At 42.1% G+C, this 21,677-nt stretch overlaps 1 protein-coding gene across 1 annotated transcript in view; it reads right to left on the bottom strand.

The window, feature by feature from the left end:
* Window positions 1–2,681: 2,681 nt before the first annotated feature.
* LAMB4 (laminin subunit beta 4) overlaps window positions 2,682–21,677 on the bottom strand; it is a 41,227-nt gene continuing 22,231 nt past the window's right edge. The window contains exons 22-34 of the mRNA XM_083860080.1: window positions 19,994–20,218; window positions 18,674–18,894; window positions 17,409–17,505; window positions 16,715–17,090; window positions 16,206–16,366; window positions 12,905–13,110; window positions 11,827–12,030; window positions 10,121–10,265; window positions 8,129–8,330; window positions 7,432–7,570; window positions 7,025–7,201; window positions 5,894–6,047; window positions 2,682–4,542 (exon numbers count right to left, since the gene is read on the bottom strand). Coding sequence (XP_083716206.1) covers window positions 4,403–4,542; window positions 5,894–6,047; window positions 7,025–7,201; window positions 7,432–7,570; window positions 8,129–8,330; window positions 10,121–10,265; window positions 11,827–12,030; window positions 12,905–13,110; window positions 16,206–16,366; window positions 16,715–17,090; window positions 17,409–17,505; window positions 18,674–18,894; window positions 19,994–20,218 — 2,447 coding nt within the window. The 3' untranslated portion in view covers window positions 2,682–4,402. The remainder of the gene's footprint in view (window positions 4,543–5,893; window positions 6,048–7,024; window positions 7,202–7,431; window positions 7,571–8,128; window positions 8,331–10,120; window positions 10,266–11,826; window positions 12,031–12,904; window positions 13,111–16,205; window positions 16,367–16,714; window positions 17,091–17,408; window positions 17,506–18,673; window positions 18,895–19,993; window positions 20,219–21,677) is intronic.

Below are 21,677 nucleotides of genomic sequence, written 5' to 3'. Positions count from 1 at the left end.
GAGCCCCTCCCGCCGGCCCCCGCCCTGGGGTAGCCCGGCCCTCAGCCGGGGCAGGGGCGCGGCCGTCGAGGAAGGGCGGTTCGGTGGGGTGGGAGGCGAGGGGAGAGTGCGCTGGGAAGCTCCTGTCCCGCTGTAGCCACGGAGCCCACAGCGGGGAACAGGGGACTCCAGCCCCCCCGCCCGCAGGTTGTGCTCTCCCCGCTGCTCCCCAGCGTCGGGAGCGGGCTCTGGGCAGGGTGCGACAATTGGAAGGGGGTGGCGGATGGGTGGGGGAGAATCACCTCCACCCTGCCACTGTCAGTGGAGAGCAATGAAGGAATGGGGGTTGTTGGTTATTGATCTAATCTTGCCTTCTGCCACTAGTGTGGATGGAGCTGGGCCCCTGCGAGGAAGGGATGAATGGATGGATGGATGGATGGATGGATGGACGGACGGACGGACGGACGGGGACAGTAGTACATACTTGTGTGGTAAGGCCATAAACCAGCAAAGAACCAGTGGGTTGGCAGTTGTCACACACAAGGCTCAGTATCCCCACTCTTCCAGGTTCTGTGGTGCCAGCACACGTGGCTCGGGATTCCTGGGGATGTGGCTGTGCTGCCATACATGGCCAGGTCTGGCCCTGGCACAGGCAGAGAGGCCCAACAAGCCACTGCCAGGCTGTGTCTCATTCTCTGGGAGCACATGGTGCTGTTGCCTTCCCAGGGGCACTGGGGCAGCTGCGGGGAATGAATGGCTGTGCTGGAGCTGCCCCTGCACACCAGCCTCCCACATCAGTTCCCTGGGGCAGAGTCCTCTCACCACCCAGGGAAAAGGTTTACTGGTAAATAAATGCCTAGGAGTCTGAAGGATGGATGTGGCTGGGACAAATACCTGGTTTTATATACCCAGTTTTTATTTGTGCACGTGTAACACATGTACTTGTGTAAATCTTTACCAGGTACCAGTGTCCCTCAAGAATACTTTGCCCTCACTATTTGTAGTGCCAGAATGAAAACACACCATGGTCTGTCTGGCCCTGCAAACCCTGCCGAGGTAGGTAAATATGTTCATTCTCATTTTACAGATGGATAAGCAGAAACAGAGAGATACCAAATGACTTGCCCTAAAGGTTAAACACCAGGTTTGAAACATAACCCAAGACTCTGGATTAAAGAACTTGTGAAGCTGTTTCATTAAATATACCCATGAAATTAAACTTTCTAAACTTTCAGGGCAGGAATTGTAATATTCTAAGCTTCTTCTGCAATGTGGCCTTCTAAATTCACAAAACAAATTTAGTTTCATAACCCTGTTAAATTTTTTAAGCTTCAATACAATAAAGATTTTTGTCTCCTCACTAATAGAAAATGTTTTACTTTGCTGCTGTTAGAGCCTCCTCTGGTCCATGGCAGAGGGGCAGCGCCATCACCCCAAGTGCAACTGTTTCATTGCCACTGTATTTTTTCAACTTTATTGATGTTTTCTCCTTTAGTTTTTTTCCTGTTTCATAGCCTCGTAGAAGTCCTATCCTCCCCTATAGGCTTTTTTGTGCCTTGCCACAGACAGCATGAAAACGGGCTTTGTTCCAGCCTGGGGTGACCCTGCCGTGTGACATCAGGGATTGAGCTGCAGCTTCAGCCACAGACTGGAGTGGCCACCATCACCAGAACTGTGGTACTCTTTCAGACATAACTGAAACCACCACATTCAGTGTGTGAGTAATCAGGAACAGGGAACTTGTGTCCCTCTCTGAAGTGCTCATGACAAATAGTGAGTGGGAGTATTTTTAATTTGATTCTTCAAATGATAAAAAATTCCATTTTGTGTCATGCCCTATCCTTGTGGTTGGTGAACCACCTTTACAGCCCTGGAGCGTCTGTGTGTGTGGTTGGAAGTCTTCTCAAAAAACAAAATTTCAGAATTTGACCCCAGTGGAACCCACTTGATCTCCCATTTTCTTAAAACACTGTAGTGGTTGAATGCCTGGTAGACAGAGTTGATAATATGAATTTGATTAAATATATCTCTGATTTAATGTCAGTTTAGTTGTGTTGTTTGCATTTTGATTAATGCCATTGAAGTCAAAATGCTCTACAGCAAGAAGCTTACTCTTTTTCAAGAAACAGTTTTCTGAAGTCATTTCATGAAGAGAAGGTCTACGGGGAACTACAAATAGGTATTTTTTATCTAGAGACAGCATTTCCCCCACAAATTAACTTTGAAAAAACACTTTGGAAATTTTTGTGTCACTTCCAATGTGACACAAATGCTGCACAGTTGTAAACCTCAGAAGCTGTCACAGGATGGATTTGAGGTTCTGTGGCCACTGGTCCCATCAGATCTGCTTCCTTTGTGTGTCTGAGCATGCTTGGAGGCAGGCAGGGGAGGTTAGGCTCTGTGCTGACTTTCTTGTTCCTGCTTCTGCTTTCCTTCCAGTGATTTCTGTTTCCCCCCATGGATACATCTCCTCTCCAGGCCTGTTTAACTGCCTTGTGTTTACAGATTTCTCATCCATGCAGCTTGTGGAAAGCCATACAGCAATTCTCATAGTCAGCGGTGGATTTTAGCAGGAAGTTCTCTTTCAACTTTTTGCTTGTGAATTCATCTTTTTAAAGCCATGAATTAAATAATTTGGGTTTATATGCAATAGGGAATTTCTGTCTAAGAGCTTCAGTGTGCCTCTTCTAGGTGCAGAGCAGCTTGGCGTGTGCTCTGAGTAAAAGAGAGATGTTTGATTTCATTATGTCAAAGTCAGTCTCAATACAATCAACTAATTACAGCCTAGTAACTTAGAAGCCTCACACCTCACAGATGATTTTTTTAAAGTGCTAAAATTCAGAAAATGCTAACCCACAAATTCCATGCATTCCTGCGTTCAGGTGGCTTTGTTAGATTATAATTTGCAAGATTATAATTTGATTCCATTATTTTCACAATAGAACGTGTCTCACAGTGTAATGCATATTGCACATTGCCCTGGAGCACAGCTGGTTTGAGTTAGAGGAGTATCTCTGAAATCTCATCTGCCAGCAATTCCCACCCAAGCCCCCAGCGCATACCAGTGCAACTTTAGCTCGTGTAAACACAGGGTGATAACTATGCGGTGTTTATCTCCCTTGGATCGATAAGGATTGTTTCACGGGTGCTGCTGGCATGGGTAAATGTTAAGAGCCCTGTGTTCCCGCAGAGCATTCCTCGTTTTACCGGTGTGGTCTGGGCTGCATCCGAGCTCTGAAGCAGCACCGTGCTGAATGAAATCCCTTGCTAGGGAACAGTCCAGCCGGGAATGACACAACTGGTTTTGACTGGCAAAAAACCCTCTGCTCTGTGTCCTGCAGGAGTGTGTATACCAAGGGTGGGACTTTGAAACTGAGGCGTAGCTCACTTCAGTCTTTTTAAAACTCTGGCATGTCTATAACATTTACTTAACCACAGAATCCTTCTTTATTTATATTAGAAAAAAAGAATTACAGCCTAAAATTTATGCCAATTCATGTGTTCTTGACGGCAAAAAAGAAATTGCTTAATGAACCCTGACTTCTTTGAAGTGCTGAATTGTGGGAGAAGAGCTGGAGAAACTGGTTTTCAACATTTCTGGCCCTTTGGACTCACTGCTTACACCTAAGAGCTGGAGTTACTCTCCAGTTGCTGGTAGCATTAATGAAAAATGTGTGAAACACATAAGCATAAGAAAAATGAGCACTGCAGGAGCCTTAAAAACAAAAATTTAAGTTGGTTTTGGCGTTAAGCATCTGAGCACTGCCATCCAGTGGGCGCTGGGGAATCTGCTCTGTCGCCCACCGCTGGTGGCCCGGCGCTGCCGGGAGCTGCACCTCTCATTTCCAGGGGACAGAGGGGGACCCTCACATCGTCAGGGCTCCTGGTGAGGGAACCCTGCCCTGCCTCAGTGCAGAGATGGGGTTGGAGCAGTGACAATGCCCGGGGGTGCTGTTGGTTGTCAGCAGGGGTGGCTGTAGGAGCCATCAGGGTTTTATCTGCATTGCCCCATCTGAGTCTGGACAGCCCTGTGCAGGGTCATGGCACAACCACATTTTTTAGGGTTTGGCAGAAGACATGGGGTGTTGGGAGTCTATCTTTGAGACAGCTACTAGCAGCTCTCTGAGCAGTCCTTCTTTTGCATTTCCAACCCCCCAGCCCCAAGAAGCTCTAGACTGTGCACAGGAATATATTGTACAGCTCTCAAAGACTACACATTACTAAATCAGATGGTTTATTAAAGATATTTCCTATTTCCATATGAACCCCACTGGACAAAAGAAGAAAAAGAAAAAAAGATAAAATAACATTCACTTGGCCATTTCAGATATATTTCCAGAGGACTGTGGCCTGTGCCAAGATGCTCAGGGTGTGGTAATCATGGTGATTTCAGCTTCATTTTACCTGATGGTCTGTGCAGCCTCTAACTCTTGCATGTTGCATACTTACTTTCCTGCTCCATGATTTCATTTTTAATGGCTATCACTTGTTCCTCAAGTTGTCTCAGTTGCTCTGCCTTATTTTGTTTGGTTTGATTCAGTTCCTGAAGCTTCTTCTCCAAATCTGGAAGAGCAGAGACACGCAACGATGCTCACATTTGTTGTGTAAGTAAAATCCAGGGATTAGCAGCATTTCTTTTCCCAGAAGTTTTTAGAGGCAGTAAGCCTATTTTGAGGGGAATGTTACATATGCAACTGGAGGGAAAAGTCTGGCTTCTGGATAGCAAGAAGAGCATGACAGCCTTGAAGAAATTAATTTCTTGCCATGTGCTTTTGTCCTCAGCTAGGATGGGGCAGGACATGGAGCTTTTAAAGGACTTGGTTTAAATGCAGACACTCAGAGGAACAGTGTATCTACTGATGTGTGTAAAGCCTAGACAATTGGGGTGTGATGGCCTTAGGTCTCTCTCACTTCTGTAACTGTTTTCTGCTGGTTCCTATGAAGCTACACCAATGTAATGAGTAGCTTATATTGGTAATGAGTTAAATCCACAGGATTTACTGTCTGTTTCTAATGTCCTTATCATCCGGGCATTTGAAGTGACTGGGATTATCTTAATGCCTTTCCTCAAGGTATGTGCTCAAAGTATTTATTCGGATCCTGTCCTGAAGAGTTCTCTCCTGGGATAAGTTTCTGCTTCCATGGTGTTTTCTGATATTGAGCATGGCAAGATCCTAGGCCTAAGGGTTCCTAGTGGGAATGCCTGGACCTTCACTATAAGGAGAATTAGGTTTCCTGTGTGCAGGGACATGAAATATGCTCTTCCTTTTCGGTGCCTCTCTAAGCCTGTGTGAGCAGCAGTGCTGGTACAGCCACAGGAGCCACAGGAGCCACTGCCCATGGCCCCTCTGCCTGAGAGTCATGGCCCCACAGATTCAGGGCACGTCAGCGCCAGTCTCCACAGGCTGGTAATTGTCCCTGGTGTGTTCTGCCATTGCTCAGAGATAATGTCTGAAGGGGAACAAGTATGGGCTGATGGAAAACAGCTGCCCTACAGCTCTATCACACAAGCCCTCCCTTGGGTGATGTGGGGAAAGACAGAGTGTAGAGGAAGGATTGAAGGTCCAAGTACCCAAAGCAAATGCATAAATCAGGGCCTCCAGCTAAATCTGCAGCCAGGTTTTATGCAGGTTTTGCACTTGCCCTGTTCTTAAACTGAAGAAAATGGCTGCAAGTCCCCATGTGGACAGATCTTAACCTTTGCTTATAGCAATCTATTTAAATCAGAAAAAGTACATAAGCCTAATCAGTTCGACTACTTTTAGTAGCTTCAGGCAGGGATTTGCACCAGGTAAATTGTTTTAAACCTAGTTTTGGGTGAACTTAGTGTGTTAGTGTCTGTGGGCAAGGACTTCAGCCTTGAATTCTTGACTATCACAGTGTTTACCACTCACTGTGGAAGTGAAAACATCACCTGTTATTCTTTTTATCTTCTTTTCAGTCTCTTCAGCCAGTTTTTCTGCTTCTTCTTTCAACTGCTTCACTTTTTCTAGGGTTACTTTTGGAGGTCCTTGGGTTTTTAGCTTTTCTTGAAGAATGGTGTACTTTCTTTTGACATCAGTAAATTCCTGTAACAAAATGCGATGACTTAGTTTAGGAATCTGGTGTACAGAAGGAAGTTTTAATACTTCTTTTTCATATCCTCTTTGAATCAAAGTTGAGATTTCTTATTCTCCTAAATGCTAAAAAATATATCCTTAATTTGTAGACATAGAAAATTCTTTTCAAAACATGATATAAATGAATTAAAACAAACTGCAGTGGAGTAATCTAAAAGAGAGGGAAGGGTAAAGATATAAAGAAAATATTATCTAAGATATTTTAAGATTATGCTGGTTTTGCTTCTGTTGATAGAGCTTTTCTGTAAATTCATTTTGCCTTAAGGCTTAATTCAAATTTAATGAATTATCTGTAGCAACACTGGGGTTTTTGCATTTTTAATTGCAGTAATATTTAGTGGCTAATCTGTTCCCTGCTGATCTAGGTTGCTGTTGAGGCTGCAGTTTAGATTTTGCCTACAGCTCTGGTAACTTGGAAGTATATCTTTGTTCCAAGCTTGTGGGTACTTGATTCTTGCCATTTTAGCAAATTCCTAGCTGCATTTTCAAAAAACTGAACTACTGGAAAGCACTAAACCAACCAAAAACTCCAAGTGACTCCCACAGCAATTTTCTCTGAAGGAGAACAGCACAGGAGGAATTGTCAGGGTGCTTCCATCACTCATGTATTTTAATATCTGGTTTTGTGATTTGTTCTGTTGTGTTTATTGGTGCCCATGGTGACTACAAGTCTTATACACAGTGCAAGAAAAAATGTCATGAAGTAACCAGAGAAATGTGTATGTTTCCTTTCATTCAAGCAAACAGAAGTGGATGCCAGAAACTCTAAAATAAAACACAAATTCTTCTTAACCTGTGACATTTTACACTGCATGGCATAAGGAAAATGTTACATTTTGATGACAGCTGGGCAATACTTCTGAAGCAAAAATACTATTAAACGTGGAGGAGGTTTTATTTCCCTTAACATGTGACAGAAGGCTTACATTATCAATATTCTGGGCTTGCTTGTGAGCTGCTTCTGCCTCCGCTCTTGCCTTTGTAGCTTGATTCTTGTTCATCAGTGTTTTTGCCTGCCATGTGGCAGTTTCACCTTCCATCTCAGTCTGTCTGGCTGACAAGTCATTTAGTTTATCCTCTGTCTTGTTCACTTGGTTCTCAGCCTAAAACAGAGCAATTCAAGGCTGTGATTTCTTATGTAACATCCATCCAGCTTGCGGAGCGCGGCAATGAGGGATTGTCAGTGGATTAAGAGACCTTCAACCAATATTGAATTGGTGTCACATCTGTGCCACATTCTGGTTTTATTTACTTAAGCTTATGTTAAGAAAACTTCAGAATGAAGTATCTCTTTCTAATAAATATAGCAAATAAAATATTTGCAGCAAGATACCTGAGAGATTTGTGTTCTGATGCCTCGTATCTCTTCATTTAACTTTGTGATGGTGTTTTTGGAGTGCCCTTGGGACTTCACAATATTTTTTAGTTCAGTATTAATTTCATCCACAGGCAGAAGAGCTTTAGCTGCTTTGCTAAAATGGAAAAAAGGAAGAGTGTGTAGTATCATGGTGGATGAGTAAAGCAAGAACATGTTTCAAATGCACCCATGCTGTCATGCAGGAATGTATCCTCAACAACAACCATTAAAATTGTGGTAAATTGGTAAAGCAAAACCTCAGAAAAGGGCTTTGTGGGGGAGCATCTGAGCTGCTCTACTGGTGCACTGCTAGTAGGGTGGACTCATGGGTGAACATTTTTTTCTTTTGCTGGGTCTTTTTCACCCTTATTCAAACCATCCAGTGAGCCAGATGTAATGCTCCACCAGGTCCAAAGTGGAATTAAGTAGCTGCTTTGGCCTCTCTGACTTAGCAGGCAGAGGAGCCAAGAGCTGTCAGGAGCTGCTTCCTTTCAGCATGTTGGCTCCTGAGCAGCAATGGCTCCTTCCTGCTGGAGAGGCCCTGTGGAAAAGGCAAAGTAAAATCTCCATCTGAACTTTCCTTCCAGTGTTACTGGGATACTGCCAGGGCTATGGAGCAGTCCTGCTGTGCACAGTGCCACCCCAGCTGGCACACCAGTATGAGAGTACTTACTCAGCTTCTTGTGCCTCCAGCAGCAGTGTCTGAGCATCCTCCCTTTTTGTGTTTCTCTTATTCACTTTGTACTTCTCACAGTGGTTCATAATGCTTTGGAGTTTGCCAAGCATGCCTGTGAGCTCTTGTGGAGTCAGTGGAAGGTTTATTTGCAGAACATAATTTGCCACCTTCTCAATGTCTTCTGGAGGTGCACTCTCATCTGCAACAGAAATGGAGCTGAGAGTATCCCCAAGCAGCTCCTTTCTCCAGCAAATGGTCATTACGGCTGCTTACCCTTTGAGTTATGGGGGCAGAATAAAGCTGACAGGCACAGCAAGGGGGCAAGAGAATTATCTCCAACATTTTGTAATTTAATATTATGCTTCCAGGTACTGCTGTTAGTGTTGTCAGAACTGGCTGAAATGAGGATTTGAACCCACTCTGAACTGAGTTATTAAAATTCTGATGTAGGACAGAGCCCATGAAGGGTTTTAAATCAGTGCCCAGCACAGCTAGATGTGTCAGAGCCCATTTCTCCCTTGGCCCACAGATCAAAGAGGTGCTGGCGAGGCTGGGGTGTGAATGGAGATTTCCAAGCTGGCCAGTGGGTGTAATCCCTTCCCAAGAGTTGCCACAATATTGAGAAAGTGGTTCCTTTGCTGGTTAATGAGAAAAGCTAAGCTGTAGGGGGAACTTGGGTCAGACTTGTATAGAATGGAAATTTACCATAGAAAAAAAGCATATTTTGACAATTCCCATTACTAATAAGCTTGTCCTTGCTCTTTGCTAAGAGGCAGAAGCACACACAGAGTAGTCAATGCCTTGAAAAGTCACATCATCAGTTTTGTTTTCTGCTCACTTCCAGTTATAGACAAGACCTTGTGTGATAAAGCAGTTGAGATATATTAAATGGTTGTGTTAATCTCCATAGTAAGTAGTTTAGGTAAGACATTTAGTGTGCAAACAGTAGCACATTCCTGAGAGCTATTTTCTGTAGAAATATATTAATCCAAAATTACCATAAACATCAATGTTGAATACAGCAGATTTAATGTAACTGTATGCTTTTCAGCTTCTCCTTAAACTTCAATTAACAAAACAAAGATTTGAAAAAATTCCTTTATAATTGTGAATAAATGGTGTATGTCTACTAAGAGATATAAAAGAAGAGTGAAAGATGGAATTTTCAGTGGCTATCAATAAAAATCTGAGACTCTTAAGGAATTAAATGGACCTAAATCTTCCAATTCAATAAAATAATGTAAGTTTTCCCAAACAAAAGAAGTCTTCTGTCCTCTGCCCTTGCTCCCGTTTGGATGTAGACGTATGAATGCCAAAAGAATGCAATCCATAGCAATTTATCAGATAAGCTGCATTGAAGAGATTGAAGAAAATCCTGCCACATTTGAACCCTTTGATGTGCATCTAGTAAAAAAGTTTAGGATCTGTTTCCTACAACATTTTTCTACAATCCTGAGAGTGGACAATTTTTAGGGTATATTATGGTTGTTTATTTTTTTTATGAGAGCTGTGGAGTTCTACCAGAATCCTTTGATTCCTTGAGTTACAGCTTTATGGAGACGATGGAGTGGGATGTGTCCTAATTCCCACGCTCCCTACTGAGAGCCTCTATTTATGGGCCTGGAAGAAGGGGGTGGAATAACAATTTGAGGATGCATTGGACATGCCTGACCATTATATATATTACGAAATTATCTTAGTAGTCCTTTACTCAGATAAACCAGGAACAGAGGGAGTTACTTCAAATTAAACACAGTAATAAAAGATGATAATCAGAATGTAACAGATGTATTGTAAAATTGATACCAAGTACTGTCACCTGGGAGAAAGAAGCACTACAAAAAGGGAATGAAAAAGTTTGCACAGCTCAGGAGATAGATGAGAAATTTTATGCATATACAGATACATCATCTTCTGGCTGTCTGTTATGCTGTATTATATTGGAATATTTTTATGAAAAATTAGTAAAAAAGAACATTGCATACTTACCTAACAAGAAGTCTTTCACTTTTTGGATGAACTCCTTAGTGATCTCTCCATCAGCTTCAATTTGATTCATACCCCTCTCCAGTTGCCCATTAAATCGTGAGCCTTTCAGTTTGCTGTCCTCTGCCATCTTTCTAATGCTTTCAACCTGGAAATATTATTAGAAACAGCAGTGCCATTTTCTGGAGGTTATCTGTCATTTCTTTGCAAGTTGGGCTCTGACACAAAGGTAATTTTGATCCAAGCCTCAGCTGGAATCACTTGATGTGGCTTTGAAAAGTAGTAGGAGACCCCTTTGAGGAACTTCAGAAGCTGCTACATCTTGGTCTTCATCTGGCCTCAGAAAAAGCCTAAATCAAACATTTTTTTCTCTCTGCAACCACTGATAAACCAAACCCCCCTTCTGTTTCTAAAAAAGAGTACTGACGGTTATTGCAGTACTGTAGATGTCAGTTATCAGATTCAGATCTAAGCAGATCTTATCAGGTTCAGATCTGATTACAGAAAATGTAATTTAATTTGTCATTTCATATTGGATTTGCTGTTAAAAACAGTTTAAGAGGATACAAGGAAGGTACAGTTCAAGGCTTGCCTCTAAAAGCTACATTTTGCCACTAAATTAGTATTCTTGATAATTTAAATTAGAATTTTAGATTAATTATCAAATTCCATCAGTATTTTATTTTGGTAGGGGCTTTGCCTTCAAGAATGGCCCAGGTACATCTGTGGCCTGCGGAGGGAAGAGATTTGGTCTTTCCCCATGCAATGAGAAAAATGCTGATATTTTTATTTCTGAAATGTCTCCAAATAGTTCACTCGTATTATCCCGGAGGTGCCTGGGGCTGCAGGCAGCAGAGGAGATGTCCGGCTGGCGCTCCCCAGCCCCGCCGCTGCCTTTGGCTGCCGCCTCTCCGAGTCCTGGGGCCCCAGGGCGGTGCCCCAATTGCTCATTTCCAAGCCCGCTGGCTGCGATGCAGCGTCTCGTGTATTTTAAAAAGAGGAAATGGATGCCCAGGCATCCTGCAGGGACAGGACAAAGCCACAGCAGAATGTAATTTCTGCTGGAAAATGTGCTTTGCCTATAACTGTAACAGGCATCATCTCTGACTGTTAATAAGAACAAACTCTTTACTAGTGCTTTGGGATTTGTCTGTTTGGTTTCCTTGGCATATGTTGCATTTGGCCACACTTAGCTTGAATTTTTCACTGCTACTGTGCAGTATAGTCAACTAATTGATGTCGTCCTAAACATCACTGGGGGCAGAAAAGCTTCATCTTGAAATTATTTTCAAAAATAATTTATTGTCAAACAGAGTAGTATGCAGTTATATAAATAGAGCTTACTGCCATGCACAGCAGTAATCCCATTGCAATAAGCATGTCGGGCTACTGACAAATGGTGCCATTTGAATCTTTCCCACTAAAAATACAGACAATACTAGCCTGAAAAAACCCGCTCCCACAGACACAGGGCACCATGACTTTTGAAATCTTAGCAGCTGTGAGGAAGAAGATCTACCTAAAGCCAATCTCTTGGTGGGGTTGGCACCTGGCACTGAATCATGGTAGGTCTGTGTTGTTGGGACAGAGCCCATCACTATGTCACTGCTCTTTGTCCAAAGAGCAGGTGAGTTTTTTCAGATTTGTGACCTCCCAAATCTCATCCTCCATCCATTTGACTGAACAAATGTAGGTTTGATATACAACACCTGATTCTCAGGTTCCTGCAGCTGAGTAGTCAAGTTATTTAGCAACACAGCAGTCTCCTCAGCTTTCCTGAAGGCCTCAGAGGAGAGAGGAAGAGCTCCAGTGCAGTCTGGGCCACCACACTGCCTTAGTCCATGAGTATCCTGGCACAAAGCTCCTCCACAGGTTGCTGTGGCACATGGTTGGTCTCCTGGAATACCACAGATCTGCAATATGGAAGATATTTGTGTTAGGACTTCTCTGGGGGCCTGAGATACATTCCTGAGGGAAGGAAGATGTTTGACATCATATGAACATTGAATATAGCATGGGATTTTCCCTAAGACACAGCATCTGATCCTTATAAAGATGGATATCACTGCCAGTTACAGGTCCCTCTCCCCTGATTTGAAGGATGCAATGGCAGCCCATGGCTCTGAGCATCCTTGCAGGAGCCATTTTTTAGGTTCCATGTGTTGCACTAAGACCCTTGCTTCACTCTTCTTTACCAAAAGGGCTGAAACCGTTCTCTAACTATATCCAGCCCATGGGTCAATGGCTTTTTCTGTCAGATAACCTCTAACAGAACAAGGTGCCATGTCTAGTCCTCCATGTATTTTGACACAGATATGGAACCTAAAGGCTTAGGTGGATGATCTCTTCCAGATTTGTCATGAATTGCTGCTATCAGGTATTTACTTCTGCCCTGCAGAAGAAGAGAAACCCCCTTCTTTACCAGACAGAGGTGACACAAAGGATGTGTAAGCATTCCCTACCCACTCCAGGACAAAATCACTTTGCTTAGTTTAACTTCCTCATGGAAGAGGTTTGCGTTAATCTTTCCGAAATAGAGAGTGCTTAAACAGTTCCTTGTACTGGGAACAATGGCTTCCAAAAGACTGGAAATAACTGAGAAATGCAGCTGGTTTTGGTGTGATTGCATGGCTGTGGCAAGGAAGTGCCATTTTCCAGACTTAAAAATGCATGTAAGCACCCTTTTAAAATTAAACCTACTGCAACATTAAAAAAAAAAATTTTTTTTTTTTTTTTTTTTTTTTTTTTTTTTTTTTTTAGTTTTCATTCAAAATCCACATCACCTACCTTTTCATTCAAGTTTTGGATGTCAGGGCTTTTGATCATTCTGAGCTGTTGCAGCACACTGGTTGCATTTAAGACCTGATGGTCCAACATAGAGAGTGTGTTGTTCCTGGTGTACTCTGAGTGTCCCATGAGAGGGGTTGTCCCCCTGGTCTTCTGTTCTGCCAGCAATGATACTTCAGAGTGTTTCCTAATGTTGCTGACGGCCTCTGTACCAACAGAACAGGGTTTAGTACCAAATGCATTTGATTCAGTGTGGGCATTTACTTGAATTCTGGACAATTGCTGAGTGACAGATGATTCACTGGTGTTTGATTTGGGACAGTGGGGCAGGACAGGAACTGTCATTTCCTCAGCCAAGCTTCTTCATCCTTTACTTATCCAGTTGCCAAATAGAAATAGTTATCGATGCTCATAAAACCTGCTAAACTAGATGACTATATGGTGGATCCTGTGTCATCCGTAGGATGCCAAGGTGTTTGAGAAGGCAACAGAATGGACAAAAGTATGAAGGAGATCCCATTATTGTCACTAACTGCTACTCATCTGTATTCATCAATAGCTCATGCATTGCTGCCATTGTTGATTGGATAAAAGCTCCTGACATTTATTATGTTTTAGGCAGGAAAACTGTTTCTGCCAGTTGTCATGAAATTATCAGCTCCCTGATTGTGAGTCAGGAAAGCATCTGTTCTTTCTGTTCAGCATAGCACCCAAGAATTAAGTGGTTGGCTAGACTGAGACCAAAATTGACATTACAAATGGGAATATATGAGGGCTTTTTGTTTCTGGAAAATCCAGTTTCAGAACTGATGCATTAAAAAAAAAAGCACTTCCACGATAAGCTCATGGGCCAGGCAAAAAATGCTTTCCAGCAAGAGTCTTGTTTGGTTAGCGAAAGCTTTTCCTTAAGTAGGCTCAAAAGAGTTGGAGAATATTACATTTTTTGCAGATTAATAGCCTGAGAAAAAGATTCAGGCCCTTTGCAACACACATAATTTAAATCTGTTACTGCTGCTGTCGAGGTTTCCCAGATCTCCAGAGAGCCCAGATTTGTCCCCACATTCCTAGGCAGAAATATGTCCAGAGCAGAACTGATGTGAAAGTGAAAATGCATTAGAGGTCTCTGGTTAACATCTCTCTTTGTGCTGGTAACTAACTCAGTTACTAGTTGAAGTCAAAGACAAGACACTCAAGTCCTTTGTGTTTTGATTCAGACTCTAAAGCCCTTGGCTGTGCTCTGACTGAAGCTGAACAATGTTTAGTTATCATGTGGAACCAGGGCTATTTATTTATCTTGTAATTCTTGGAAAAAATATACGGTTTAAAGTTAGCTCTTAATACAAAATACCTGGCAAGGGACTGCTGTAACTCCTCATCTAAGCCAGATACTTTTTTTGTGCAACAATTCCATTGCAGGAATATTTCACAGTGGTTCAGCTCTCCATTAATTGGCCTAAATGCATTTTCCACATTTGGTTTTTGATGGAGCTGTAGAGATTCCAAGTTCCTTTACATTAAACACAGTGTCTTAGTCCAGGCTTGATTTACAGCCTAGGAATCTTCTCTTGCTGCATTACTGTACCTCAGCAGCTGCAAAGCTGAGGGCCAGTGCTGGAAAGCCGTAATTTAATGATATCTCAGGCTGCAAACATTCTTTTAAGGACTTGTGTCTTGGTTTTTCCAATGGTTTTAATTTATCATTAGATATTGATGTTTCTAGGTCATCTAGCTGAATGTATACCTGTGAGGAAAACTCCAGCTCCTGATCCTCTGCTAAGAGATGTAGGCAGGAGCTCATTCTCCTTGTGTGTTTAGGGCACAAGTGCCAGATGCACCCCAGATGATGTATGTGGCCATATCCTGCTCTACCCCAGCAAAAAGGAGAGGAAAAAGCAGACAGAGCCATATATAGGATATGCTGCTGGTCTGAAAGGAAGATGGAGTGAGGAGCCAGTCTCTCTCCTGGGTAACAGAAAAGCTGGTTATCCTGAGGGAAATGTTATTTTTTGTGCTATTAGATGCTTGGTAGCAGAACCAATGAATATTTGTGGCCTTGATAGGAAATTCATCTTAAATTCAAGGTCTTCCCCTCCCCAGACTCCCATGTGCTTTTTATAGGGCTGTTTATCTGTCTCCAGAGGCCAAAAGATGAAGCGGGTTTGGAATGTGACCAGGGAGCACCATGGATGCTTCAGCTCTGCGTCCACTGACCTCCCTGGGATTTATTGTTTCTTTGCCTTTCTGCCTTTCTCAGTCTGTGCAAGGCTCAGTTGAACTGAGAAATGGAGCCTGGGAGAGCTGTGCTGGCTGCTTGCAGAGGGACCTGAGGAGCTGCCCCAGGGGGCTGCCAAGTACAACAGAGCACGGGAGCCCTAAATCTTAGTTAATCCCTCTTTTCCCCTCTTCCATTCCCTCCACTTCGCATTTTGTTGACTTTTTTTTTTTTTTTAAACAAACAAACAAACAAACAAACTTGTCTGGGCCGGTTTTTTTTTGCCTGAATGAAACACAGAGGAACAGTAAATGGGAGTGCATTGTTTGTAGCTTGTGTCTTCTGTGGTGAGTGCCCTATCTTCTGTGGGTTCATATCGTGGCAGCCATCTCTTTGGAGAGGCTTCTGCTGACCATCTCCTGCCATTGTGGGTGGTCTAGTGTATCTGTTCAAGATCCCTGCCTGATACATCCCCATTTTTCTCCAGAAACCAGTGTGGGACATCATCATTACAGCTATTAGCAGCTGATGGAGACTATACTTAGCCTAAGTGCAGAGCATGTGATTCTTTCAGAAATGCCAAGGAGCTCAGTTTTGCTTTCACATTTTTGATGATGGAGAGCTACTTCTGTCCCAAATAGTCAAGTATTTTCCCATGGGAACACTAAGAAGCTGCACTATGACACTATGCTTTAATTACACAAACCATTGCTGTACAAGATTCTTTAGGTATTCCTATGAGCAAGAGGAGTCAGACATGGAGAGGGGAATCCTTTGCTGTTCTATTGCATGTGAGCCTGTACTTGAAACTGTTTCTTTTATATCCTGAGGTAAGCATTTGGATTTATGAGACTTCTGACTGATGTGACCCTGGCACATGCATCTGAAATTTGGAATGCTAGAAATCACAGCATTTTAAGACAGAAGAGAATTTGGAAAGTTGGTATAAAATATTGTTAGTGTCAACATTTTTGTACTACCATAGGAAGCTAAAATCTAGGGATCTTTGAAATGTTGTATGTTTTAATGAGAAAGCATTCCGAAACTTCAGGGAAAATGTCCACCCATTTTAATTCATTGCTGGCTTACCTTTGAAGTTCAAGTACTGAAAATTTTGATGCAGATGTATTTTCTGTCGTAGAAGTTCAAACACTAGGTTGGCTTCTTCTCCAATATCTTCTATGTTTTTGTTGAAGTCAGGAAAGTCAAAGGGCAAACTGTGAAGGGGATTCATCTGTGCAAATTTTTGTCTGAAGGGGAAAAGACAGTTATGCAGAAGTCAGACCAGACTGTTTCTAAACTAGAACTGAGTTACATAATATTTTAGAGGGCAAGAGATACTTTTATAAATAAGCAGAAACATTTAATTGTATGGCTTATTTAGAAAACTCTTAGTATGAACTGGAAAATTCCAGCATTTAGGTGTATGTCTGTATGGGTTAGGCATATATTAAGGATGATTTTGTTCACAGATCTATTGAAAACAGTAACTTAGTAGACCAGCATCTGTGGGACTTGATATGTAGGGATGGCTGATTGACTCTGGGGAAGACAGTTTCTTAGCTAAGAGATTTTTTCAGGAGCAACCTAGCTCTTACTGAAGGTAGCCCTGAAACTCCCTGATGCCTGAAAGGGCCTCCAGTGAAAGGACAGGATGTCTCAAAATGCGTTCAGTTTCAGAAATGGCATCTTCAAAGGCTTTGAAGCGCATGTCACAGCTGGGCATCCGTCCTCCTTTATCTTCCAGCTTTGCTGCAAACCTCATTAACCCCTTCACAGTCTGAGCAAGAGCAGCAATTTCAGTGTCCCACTGATCAAAACAAAGATGACACTGACGGCAGGAGGGAAAGTCCTTCTCAAAGCCATGGCCGCACTGGTCACAGAGGCGGCCGGTGACACCGGCACGGCAGTTACAGGCGCCGGTGGCTTTGTCACACCTGGGCTGGCGGGTCCCCTCCAGGTTACACTCACATGCTGCAAGAAAGGAACAGCAGGTTACATCCAGTTGTTCCTTTTCTGTGGGATTAGTGCATGAAAAAGGTGCATTTCAAGATAAAAGCAAACCAGTGTTTGAGTTGGAACAAGGTGGAGTGCACAGTAGTGACAATTCTTCATCTTTGACTTCCATCTTAACCATTGAAATACCAATATAGATAAATACATAAACACTTGTCCATCTCATACACACAAACATATGAAAGGCTGTTTCTCTACATGTATGCCCTGTCTCCCCTGTGAATATAAAAGGTAAGCATTTATGTCAAGCCAGTTGTCTCAATTAATAATACTTACAAATGCAATGCATCTGAGGATTGCCAAAGTAGTTTTCTTCACATTCGTTACAGCATCTTCCACTGTAACCTGGCTTACATGGACACTGACCTGTAAGCTGTAAAGACAGTTAGGGTTGAATAACTTCCAGCAGAGCCATAAGGTTGGATATACATTATTTCAGCTGTACAAGGACTGAGAAACACTGCTTGCCCACAGTCTTTGAACACCATGGCTTACACAGTATTGGCCCAACTTTCCTGTCTTCCTCCTGAATGTCCTGAAAACAAAATGCACTCTGAGAAATGGCTTTACATTACTTTACTAATGTCAGAGATTCTGTATGATCTAGTCTACTGATGCTGTTTGAGAACTCATCCTCTCACTATGATCAAAGAGGATTCTTTTCTTTTGCAAAACAGACTTATTTTTTAATCTAAGTACTTATCTTAACATTTCAACTTTAAACTACGTGATATATGAATTGAAAATCTTGAGGGTATATGATGCACAATGCCCTAGAAAAAATATTTTATAATTCAGCTATTAAATTAAACTCCAGGGAATTACAATTTTGATAACCACTAGTAGTTCTTTGAGGTCAAGAACTAAATTTGCTATAAAAAAATTAATCTACTGAATAAACTGGAACAAACAGAGAGCATTGAAAGAAAAATGTGCAAATACATCAGCAAGACTTTAGGATAAGCTCCTGGTGCTCTGAAGTCAATGGCAAAATTGCTGTTGACTCCATGGGACCACAATTTCACCTCTCTATTCTGAAATGCTATTTAAGTTTTTCTACATTCCAGCCCAAAAATGTGCACAGGAATTAAAGATGAGAAAAGGTACTCTAGCAGTACGATACATGAGGGATGATGGTCATTATGTAATGGCCAAAGTAGCCATAATGTAATGGCCACAGCTGCTATGTTATGAAAATAAACACTTAAAAAATACTCATCAGACTCATGAGTCCAAGCTTGCATTCCATATATGCATATTTATGAGGCAGTTTTTTTCTTTTCAAAGTATTTCTAAGATCCATTTGACAAAGAAACAACATGCAAAGAGAAATTGCTGACCAACATGCAAAGTCACATAATCAGAACAACACTTTTGATTTAATGACTTACAGTATGACTGCACCAACTACAAACTTCCAAAGAATTTTTTGTTTTCAGGGAATGTGACAAAAAAACAGTCCTCATTTATTAGAGGGTCCCCACTTTGCCATGTCAAAACACTAGCAGCCTGGTTCCTGGAAAGCAGAATAATTTTCTTGCCTGGTTGCACTGGTTGCTTTGGGAGTTTTTTGGATCACAGTCACAGGTCTGACATCCTTTCCCAGTAGCCAGGCCCCAGTAGCCAGAGGCACACTGGTCACAGGTGGCACCCAGCACATTGGGCAGGCAGGGACAAGCTCCTGTGGCTGGATCACACAGGCAGGCTGCGTCCCCTGCCGGGCACATGGCAGGGTGAACACCTGCCAGATTGCACCTGCAGCCTGGAAAAAGAAGGACAATTACTACAGCAGGCAGTAATACAGACAGCTACATCAGAGCTGGATATAAAGCCCACACTTTTTAAAGTAGGTTTACTTTTAGTGACCTTGAATGTGTTTAATCTCATACACATTACCTGTCTTTCTGTAATAACCTATATATGGCTTTGGGAAAACTTACTGGGAATGTTCAACTCTTTTAATACAGGCACAAAAAATGAAGGCTCAGTGAATTTTGAATCTTATTAGAATGCAATGTTAAACATGTTGGGTAAGGATAAGTTGATTTACAGTAGGCATTATCCAGCGTGGGAATCCCCAGTAAGCCAAGTAAGATAAGCCTTCCTTGTGAGGAGCCAAAAGTTGCTGCTTAACGATTTCTAACAGACATCTTCCAAGAATGAACTAGGGATGGGCTTGGACTGTATGTTAGAGATTCCCAGAAAAACAGTTTCTTGACTATACTTATAATTAAATTGTGCATAAAAATTAAATCCTCAATCAGGCCCATCTGCAAAAGCGAGTATAAAGAAAAATTGGGAAGAAGTCTTCCTTGCTTTTTCTTACACTCTTACTCTTCTGCTCAAAGTACTGAGTTACTGACATGTTCTTGTGGAATCTATTAAATTGCTTGAACATTCTCACTCTAGCCACTTAATGAAAACAACTGGTCAGGCAGGAAGTTCAGCAAGGGATCATCTGGTTAACTGAGCTCTAACTGAGCTTAGCTGGCATCAGCCAGCAACATGGATAAAAAATTATCACTGATTTCTTTACTTTTGATTCCTTCCTGAATAAGCTGAATGCACATTTATTTTTCTAACAGAGTAGTGCTTTCATTTCACAAATGAGTATTTCCTAGGAGTGATACTCAGTATGAGATCTAGTGAGACTTTGATGACAAAGAATTTAATTAGATGCCATTTTATTTGTATCACTGATATATTTATATCTAGTAAATAGTAAATATTTGTGATTCTTATATTTTTCTCTATTTATCTGCTTTAGTTTTGTCCTCCCTCCAAGGTCTAGCCTTTCCCTATAGCCTATTTTTTAAAAACATTTTTTTGGTAGTAAAACACAGTGCAATGCTGTTACTTACTTTGACAGCTTTGATTGAGGGCTGAGCCAAAATAACCTGGTTTGCAGAACTGGCAGTTTGCTCCGTGGGTGTTGTGTAAACACTTGGTGCATTCCCCTGTGACCCTGTTACAGGACTCTGGGTCTGTCAAATCAATGTTGTTATTGCAGGGACATGGTGCACAGTGAAGCCCAGGGCTGCTGGAGTTTTTGTAGAACCCACTAGGACACTCGTCACACTGATTGCCTGCCAGAGGAAGGTAAACATATTGCTGGCTGATGGAAATTCAAGTGAAACATGTAATTTCCGGTAATATTATTAAAATATTCAGACTGTCTGTTCAAATGCACATTTCCAATGGAAAATATCCACCTGTTTGAGATCATTGCCCTTTAATTCTCTGATCAGTTTAAATTATATCTTCCCCGCTGAAATCTGATGGAAATATGCCCTCCTCATCCCAAGTTGTTTATACCAAGGAACTCCTTTCAGTGAGATCAAATGGGTTCCCCATCATACAACACCTCCAAGGATCTTTTTCCATTGAAGTCCATTCAATAGCAGTAGTGAGGGTTAGCCATATTTGCAGAATTTTCCCCTGACAGAAGCATTGGAGGGGGGGTACCCAGGAATTCAGATGAACTCTGATGCTCTGTCCTTGCTTGCTGGCATTACAACTATTTCTGCATTTTCTCTCAATGCCTGCCCTGATTCGGGTGCTACCTCTGCATCTCAGAAACCATTCTGGGCTGAGACTGAAAACCCAGACTGGTGTTTCTGGACCCACCCACTGGTTCATTCTCAGCCAAGGACTCTGTTCCTTCACTGTGCTCCTCAGGACCCAGAGCCTTTCTCAGTCTCTGAGAAAGTGAGACCACTGCCACAAAGGTGACCAAGAGTCTTGCTGGAAAGGAGCAGGGGCAATAAAGTCCAAAACTGAGGAGTGCAGTAATTTGTGAGGACAGAACCCCCCTGGGTGAGCACCAAAATGAATCACTTTGGTCCTACAGCAATTACTTAAGTAAAACCACTCTTGACTTATAAAGGAACCTTGCCTAAGTAAAGATGACAGCATTGGTTTAATTTTCAGCAGTGCTTCCCATTAAGCTTTGTTTTCATCAGAGGAGATCTTTCTAATGCCTAAGGGAAGGGAAATATATTCAGCTTTCCCTTCAGGAATTCAGCCTAAGCCAACAAGAGGAAATGAGGAATCAGTTTGCTGCAAAAATATCTGCATTTGAGACAGCTGAGAATTGAAACCCCATTTCTAAGGTGACCATTTGAACCATGAAACAGTCACTTCTAGGCATAATGTCAGAGTTTCCTCTATATGGAGAAAGGTTTTCTTGGGTTAGGAAATCTTATCAGCTCTTTTTGATGCCCTAATCATTCCCATTTGGGCTTGAATTTCTTCTTTTTCAGAGGTAACAAGCAATTGCAGTTCTCCTCCCCTCTCCCCACCAGATTAATGTAATGCTCCTGAAAAAGGGGATTTCCAGAGAGTCAGACATCAGAATAATTAATGACTTCTCTGTATCCACATAAATTAATCCCTTTTTAAAACACTAACTGCACATTTCACATTTTCCTAGTCAGAACGTACCCACATAATGTCAGTAAACTTGAGTGCTAACTCTTCTTAACTGTTTTATTAGCATTACCTCATTGTCATTTCTGAACACATGACAGGTGGAGAATGATAATT

The sequence above is a fragment of the Zosterops lateralis genome (genome assembly GCF_965231275.1).
Source record: "Zosterops lateralis genome assembly, chromosome: 4".
NCBI lineage: Eukaryota > Metazoa > Chordata > Aves > Passeriformes > Zosteropidae > Zosterops > Zosterops lateralis.
Note: the sequence above shows the minus strand (reverse complement) of the source record. Positions and strands in the feature narration are given on the sequence as shown.